The 7,635-nt window shown below is 44.1% G+C and overlaps 1 protein-coding gene and 1 long non-coding RNA gene across 3 annotated transcripts; one reads left to right on the top strand and one right to left on the bottom strand.

Annotated features, from left to right (window-relative positions):
• Window positions 1-64: 64 nt before the first annotated feature.
• Window positions 65-3,739, bottom strand: HOXB8 (homeobox B8). 2 transcript variants are annotated; one of them, XM_009571116.2, is made up of 2 exons: window positions 2,118-3,739; window positions 65-1,356 (listed from the first exon to the last, which is right to left on the bottom strand). In XM_009571116.2, exons 1-2 carry the CDS (start codon window positions 2,536-2,538, stop codon window positions 1,049-1,051), a joined length of 729 nt encoding a protein of 242 aa, XP_009569411.1. In that variant the 5' UTR covers window positions 2,539-3,739; the 3' UTR covers window positions 65-1,048. The 2 variants fall into 2 exon arrangements, with proteins under 2 accessions (XP_009569411.1, XP_009569412.1); XM_009571117.2 differs by having other exon boundaries at window positions 66-1,353; window positions 2,118-3,738.
• On the top strand, window positions 1,136-5,159 carry LOC128854506 (uncharacterized). The gene is made up of 3 exons (XR_008453562.1): window positions 1,136-1,270; window positions 3,764-3,873; window positions 4,321-5,159. It is a non-coding gene; the product is annotated as an uncharacterized LOC128854506 (long non-coding RNA).
• The last annotated feature ends 2,476 nt before the right edge of the window (window positions 5,160-7,635 follow it).

Below are 7,635 nucleotides of genomic sequence, written 5' to 3'. Positions count from 1 at the left end.
GCCCCTGCCGCCCGGCCCGGCCGCGATCCAGCCCGACAGCATCTCTCCAGGCAAAGAAGGCTTTGATGGCCAGGGCTGCAGCTCCGACACAATTGACTTTTATTTCCTTTCTATCAAAGTGGTCCTGGAGGAAATGGAGCAGGGTAAAAGAATGATGTCACGGAATTCTCGCTTGTAAACTTTATTGTAACTTTCTTCCGCCGCTTCCAGGTTTAGACAATAGAACAAAGTGATGAAAGAACAACAAAATATATCATTAGTTCCCCCAATAAAGTAATTCACGTTTACAGTATACATTCTTTTTCACAGTTAACCTAAAGATCACTTTACAACTTGCTTCACTGTGCGCATGCTAACTAAAGGAGAGAAAAAACGCTTTTTTTCTTGTTATTTTTTTCTTTTTTTTCCCTTTTTTTGGAAGAGACATTTAAAAATTTAAAAAAAAAAATAAAAAAAAAACAAAACCGAACCAAAGCAAAGAACAGAAAGGAAAGCAAAGAGAGAAAGAGAGAGAAAGAGAGAGATAACTATAGCATAAATAGGCAGTTTCATGTTGTTGGGATGTTTGTCTCAATAGCTACCTCCGGTACATACAGAGAAACCACAACGTAAAAGGTGAGAAATCATTAAAAAAAAAAAAGTGCACAAATGTAATTTCACGTAACTCCTATAGCGTTGAAAGCTATGTTAACCAACCCACCCCCCCGGAAAGAAGAGAGAGACAGAGAGAAAGACAGAGAGAGAGAGAATTTCACAGTCATGTTTTACATAAGCTATTGCGTTACACTACCACTAGTTAATAACTGGCAAAAGGCAGGAGAGACCTTCCGCTCCCTTTTGCATACTGTTCATTGTATCAAAGGATAATCAGGAAAGTGGTGCTTACAGCTATATTGTTTTACAGCAATAAAAGGGGTTTTTATTCTTTCTCTTTTCTATGCATTGTTGTTTTTTTTTCCCACCCCCCCCTACATTAACTGCCATTAACGCGGGGCTCAGGGGCTCTGCCACCCCAGCAGCGCTTGCCTTTCAGTCCTTAAAAATCCTTTTATTTCTTGTCCGCCTTCTGTGCTTCCCCTTCCTCGTCCACCTCCTGGGCTCTTTCCATTTTCTGTTTTTCCAGTTCTTCCTGCTCGCATTTGCTGCTGGGAAACTTGTCTTTGTTGTTTTCCTTTTTCCATTTCATCCTCCTGTTCTGGAACCAGATTTTGACCTGCCTTTCTGTCAATCCCAGGGCATGCGAGACCTCGATCCTCCGTTTGCGGGTCAGGTAGGGATTAAATAGAAATTCCTTCTCCAGTTCCAGCGTCTGGTAGCGGCTGTAGGTTTGCCTCCCCCTCCTCCGTCCAGCGGCTGCTGGGGAATTGCAAAGGTTGGGTGGAAGAGGGGAAGAAGAGAAGGAGGTTGAAGGATACATAAACCAGGCTCGGGAATAGCACAGCCAGGCTCACACCCGCTCGCACACACACTCACACACACTCACACACACAGGCACGGGAGGGGGAGGAAGAAAGGGCTCGCAGGAGCAAAGGCAGGAAGCGAACAGGGAGAGGGAAAGGCTCCTGTGGAATATCATAAAAGGGAAGATGGTTATAAAGGAAAGGGGTGATGGTGGCAGGGAAGGGGGGGGTCGTCACCCACCAGCCCAGCTACAGCCGGCGCTTGCACACTTATTATTACCCGAACCACCACCACCACAACAACAGCAACAACAGACTCCGGCTCTTTGGAATCCCGCAAAAAAAAAAAATAGCGAGCTGCAGCCCGGGGAGAGAGAGCAGCACCAGCGAAATCCCAAATCAAACGCAAAACAAAAATGAAGGGGCTTTTTTTTTTTTTTAAGGCTGTAAAAGTGCCATAAACTTTAAGGACGCTTCCTTCCACAGAAAGCCCGGCTCGCTCTGCCCCCAGAAGAAAAGGTCTCCTTCAGGGTAATTAAACTATAAAGCAATTTACAAGTGCAAAAGTTTACCCCCATAAAGCAGTAAAATACAGTCACTGGGGAAGAAAAAGGGAGCGAAAGAAAGAAAGCAAGCAAGAGGAGCAGAAAGAAAGCAAGAGGGCTACTTTATGGGCTCAGGAAATGCCTCCTCGCTGTCCTTTCCATCTCGCCTCACCTTGCGGTCGCATCCAGGGGAAAAGCTGGGTCGGAGAAGGGCTCTGCTCCGAGCTCTCCGCCTCCTCTCCAAGGCCGCTGGCAGCGAGCTTGCAGTCCGTGTACTGCACCAAGTCCGACTCCTGGGCGCTGAAGAGGCTCTGCCTTTGCAAGGGGTCGTAGCCATAGAAGTTGCCGGGGTCCCCATGGCACGCCACGGCGCAGGGATTCTGTTGGTAAGGGGAGCTGGAGAGTGAGGATGCTCCGTGGTAGAACTCCTGGATTTGGGTCGGATGCTGGAAGGTGCCCCCCGTGCTGGGTCCGTACACCACGGTGGGTCTGCCCCCGAGATCCTGAGCGAACCCACAGTCATAATAATTGGGGCGCAAGGAGTCCCCGGTTTTGTATTTGGAGAAGAGTGAGTTGACAAAATAAGAGCTCATTTTAATTTAAATAAGAATATTTGTTTGGAGGAGGAAGAAAAGGAGGCAAAAAAAAAAAAAAGGCAAAAAAAAAAAAAATGCCAACCAGACCAGACCACGGGAATCTATTAGCAAAAAAAGAAAGCGCTAAGATGCTAAGCAACGACAGTTTGTGATTTCCAGGAATATAAAAGGAGGATATAATCAAAACTCTAAGCCTGCATGATATTGAATTCTTTCCTCCCCCCCACCCCTAAAAAAAAAAAAAAAAAAAATCGCCACTTAAAGAGTTCTCGCTTTACATTTCCAAGAAGAGATGCCAGTTCATAAACAGTTTTCAGTGATTTACTTCAGCGCAAATGAGTTGTTTCATATTTTGCAGTGTCTTTTCATGATCATTTGCATCTATTACCAAAACCTCATCCTATTGGCTTCTCCTTACTCCACACGGACTCTGCACCGCATGATTGTGAAAGGAAGAGTGTGAGAGAATAAAGAAGGAAAAGCAAGCGAGGGGGAGCGAGAGAGGGAGAGGGAGCGAGCGAGCGAGAGAGAGAGGGAGCGAGAGGGGAAGGGAGAAGGAGGTGGGGTGAATATACGGATTAAATATGTTTAACTACCTACATTAATGAGGTATCGCTCGCCTCACAACAAATCACATACCTAGACCACCCAAAAGATTGATTTTTGGGGAGTGTTGGAAAATTAAAGAGAAGCGCTCGCAGTCGTTAATTTCAAAATTTTAACGAGGCAGTTTTAGCCTTTTTAAATGTCAGGGTCGCTTTGGAAAACTGTAAAAGAACACGATTTAATTGCTACCAGTTTTAAAAGGTCCTATAAATGTAATTGGTATTTTAATACAAGTTATCAAATCATACAGCTTCTTACCCTAAACATATTTTAAAACAAACGAGGTAGTCATATTTAACATTTTAATGATCAATTTCCTTATTATTGATAAAGGTTTAACTATCACATGAAGGGAATTGCATTTGTAATAGCCCCAAAAAAGGCAGTAAACTGTTTAACAAACTATAAAACGCCATAAAGCCGGGGATGTTGTTGTTGTTTATACCGCACTACATAAAAGCCGTTAGGATTTTACGAGTTCGTTCCTCCACCGCTATAAAGCAGCGGTTTCGATTGGACCCGTCCGCATTACAGCGAGATGTTGAGGTGTCAATATTGAATTAAAATGATCATAGTTTTTCATATATAACATTGACTTTTGGTGTCTCTCCCGCAGCCCCCGCCCGCTCCTCCCCCGCCGAGGACTGCTTCGAATGTGGTTGGGGATGATGGCGAGCGCAAAGTGTGGTGTCCCTTATCGCACCCCGAACACAACCGGTACTCTCGGTAACCGAAGGCTTCTCACCCCCTCCTCCAAAACTTCAATTTTTTCGCCTTTTTTTTTTTTTTGCATGATGCTTCCAATGAAAACCGGGGGGGGGGGGGGGGGGGGCCAAGAGAGTGGGGAGAGGGGAAGAGGAGAGAGGCTTTCTATTTTATTGGCATTTGGTAACAACGGAGCAAACTTACCCCTAAGATGCCAACGCTGCAATTTTCCACCATCTAAACACACAGGGGGTAGATTTTGAAATTCATTTATCGCAGTCAGCAAATATTACTGAGAGGTATTTCAGCTAATAACGACACCATCCCCCCCGGCCCCGGCGCTGCCCAACACCCACCACACCCCTCCAAACCCCTCGCAATGCCAGCTATATTTTCCAATCTTTCAACCTTCAATAGGAGTTAAAGCCACTCTTTTTAACCTCTATTTTTTTCCTTTGCCCTGGGTAGGTTCCTGCCGCTTCCCACCGCACCCGTCCGCGCGGTTTTGACACCAGAAAGGTGAATTAAAGGCGGTTTCACTCGTCCCTGCCTTCCACCGAGGGATGATTTTCAACCTCCACAACGTGGAAAAGAGGAAAAAGTTGGAATGTTTCGGTTTTTTCTGTCTTGTCAAGGCTTGGGTAAAAAAAAATATTAAAAAAATTGCATTAGAATTGGCAGTGGGAATAGGCAGGGAATTAAGGAAGGCAGGAAGGGAAAGAGAGAGGGAAAGAAAGAAAACAAAGATAGTAACGGAATAAAACTTTAAAAACGTCCTTAGAGAAATAATTTAAGTAAATACGTTTCCTTTATTTTGTACAGGGATAATTTCAGCCGAGTCTAAGAGCCTTTTCAAGTAATTATTGTTGTTGGAGTACTTGCAGTGGTATAATTAAGGCTTTCCCCCCCCTAAAAGACAAGTTAACATTTTATTTTTCTCAACACTTTTATTGTCGATTAAGCAGATTTTGGTTTCATCTTTGACCATAAAACCCCAGAAATGGCGCACAGAAGTAAATAGAGCTTTGCAGCCTGGATTGGGGGTGCTCGGCGCTGGAATTTTCAAGAAAGCAACAACAAAAAAATTTAAATAGACTAAAGTGTCTTTAGAAAAGAAGCTTTCGTCTTCTTTGTGTATTTGCAGGCGTGCTCCCATCTATCCAAGCTTTTAAACAGAAAAATAGCAGGAATTCCCGTTCCTACGTGGACCCTAAGAAGGTGAGAGTGAAGTTGTTATTGGAAGTTAACATTTTTATCAAGTGCAGTAGGATTTTATGGTCATGACGTGCTGGTAACTCACCGATGCACCAGGAATCAATGGCTGATCTTAAATCATTCCCTTTACTGTACTTAGATTCCTGATGAAAGGAAAATGTTTCTGTTATAAGAAAAAACAAGTGGGGATGCATTTGTGTGCATGCATGTGGGTCTGTGAGAGAAAGGATAATTTATAAATACCCAGTGGAGGAAAGATTTATTGGGAATTCACAAGAATAAATAAAAGAATAACCCCAAACCCTTTCCTAGGTAAACCTTAACTTTTCTCTCCTCTATATTGTTCTGAATGCAGAGAGGCAGGATTTTCCTTTACTTCCCCCATCTATTTCTGTTTACATTTGTCTTACATTTTACAGCATTGAAACAGAGCCTTGAGATGTTTAAACTTTGCTTCTTAAAACGACCTATTTTACTCTTTGCTGCTGTGTGGATCAGTTCAATTTGTTCCGTTCCTCCCCAGGATGCTGCTTCTCGGGGAACGGTCGCGTTTTCGGGGGTAACTTGGGAGAAACATTTATTCAGAAAATACCCCTGTATAACAACGTGAAAGAAAACCTATAGTGACGTTATTGCCAGCATTGCTTCCTGTGCTATTTGTAGCTGAAGGGCTGGAACGACTGAATAATTTTTGTCTTGTAATTTTGAAGAAGCAAAGGCCAAAATAAAAGTGAACTAACGGAGTTAAAAGTTCACGGGTTTTGCTGCTACAGCATCAGTGGAGTATTTATACGTATTACAAAACGGGGTAAGTTAACAACGTTTTTGACTAATTTACTATTTTATAACGTTTAAAATATTCCCAAACATATTAAGTGAAGACCTCGGGTTCAGAGCGGCATCGCCGAAAGATGGAGGGTTACAACAAAAAATGACCACTTCAACTCCTAAAAAGCTTACACTGGCCTTTTTTGGCGATGTCTATGGAATCTAAAAAAATATAAAATAAAGAGCTGAGAAAACGCAAATCATCTCAACGACTGAGGTGAAGAGCAGGGGGAACTTGTCCTGATTCTGGGTGATTTTTCTCTCCCGAAATCTTGCAGCCGCTCTCTTTTCCAGTCCCGCACAAGTAAATCTACGCTTTGGAGATAATTAAGCTGTCCTCCCACCTCCACCCGAGCTAGCTGAAGACAAAAAACGATGTTTCACCACCACCACGACCTTTAAGTGAACATTTAGAATAGATGTGCGTCCCATCTCTCACCGCATCCCAGCACTGAGACCCTCTAGATTAGCCACCCCCCCTCTCCCAGCCTCGCAGGGAAAAAAATAGATGGAACCTATAAAAATAACGTATAAATCGGCAAAATAGCGATCATTAACCCTCTCTGCGATGCCCGGGGATGATCCGCAGCCCGCGGATGGCATCAAGGTGCTGCGCGGGGATGCGCGGCCGAGCGCGTCAATCGTGGAGCAAGAGCGCCACCTCGCGGCGCCGCGAGGCTCTGCGGCCCGGGGGGGTGCGGCGGGAAGCCGGGATTGGGGAGGGGGAAGAAAAAGAGGGTCCCTCTCGGAACTGAGGAGATAAACCCGGCCCAAAGCGAGAGGAGATGGAGGGGGAAAAAAGGCAGGAGAAAAGGGGGAAATGTGTTCCTCCTCCTCGCCCCTCAGCGCTGAAGTTTTACGCGGGGAAAAGCCACAGCATCCATTCCCTCTGCCCGGCAATAAAAAAGGCAAAATGGGGTTTGCTTTTGAAAACAGCTATTGTTTCAAATTCCGAGACTAAACAATTGGTCATTCTGCTCTGGAGGGGGAAGGCCAGAGCTGTAAACCGATAAAGAGCTACCCAAGCCCAGACGTCTCGCCAGAACTTTGAATGTGCGAGTGTGGGGGGGTTGTGCTGTTCTCTGTGTGTTGTTGTGTGCAGGGCTCAGCATTCGGGCAGCCTGGAATTGCTTAAAAGGGAAAAAGAAAAAAAAAAGAAGGGGGGGGCAAAAAAAGAAAAAAAAAAAAGCAGGGAAAAAAAAAGAAAAAGAACAAAGGGAATCATCCAGAGAGCTGGATTTTCACGGCATCTGCAAGAGAAGAATAAATTAGCAGAAGTCCCTCCCCACCTTTTCTCTCCTTCTCTTCTCTACTCCCCCTATTTTTTAACTACCCCCTCCCTTAAGGGGGCAAAAAAAAAAGAAAAAGGGGGTAACTTTGTGACCGAATCAGAAATAAGAGCATTTACTCTTCGGATTTCCCCACATTCCCAAGTCGTTGTAGTAATTTAGGAGTTCCTGAAAGTTTTCTTGCACTGTTTGCTTTACAGCCGTTTAGTTCCTTAACCTTCAGAAATTTATACCCTATAAAGTTTTATAGCGGTCATATTCTTTTATTGCAGCACACTGCACTGAATTTTCTTTTTTTTTTTTTTTTATGACAAGTTACTTCCCTTTCTCTCTCTTCCTTCAGAAAGCTCCAAATATCTTTCTTCTTTTGTTTTCTTTTCAGAGCTGCCCCAAAGAAAGGATTTTTTAAAGTAGTGAAATATTGCCCTTTAGAGCGCCCATTATGTTAAAA

Source organism: Cuculus canorus, chromosome 25, assembly GCF_017976375.1.
Source record: "Cuculus canorus isolate bCucCan1 chromosome 25, bCucCan1.pri, whole genome shotgun sequence".
In the NCBI taxonomy this organism is placed as follows: Eukaryota; Metazoa; Chordata; class Aves; order Cuculiformes; family Cuculidae; genus Cuculus; species Cuculus canorus.
This window is presented reverse-complemented; position numbering and strand designations above follow the sequence as displayed.

Bases quoted from the DNA above. Each gene is read 5' to 3' on its own strand.
- HOXB8 (XM_009571116.2), bottom strand. From the start codon at position 2,538: ATGAGCTCTTATTTTGTCAACTCACTCTTCTCCAAATACAAAACCGGG. The intron at 1,357-2,117 runs GTGAGGCGAGAT...GCAATTCCCCAG, and splicing joins CCCCTGGATGCGACCGCAAG to CAGCCGCTGGACGGAGGAGG.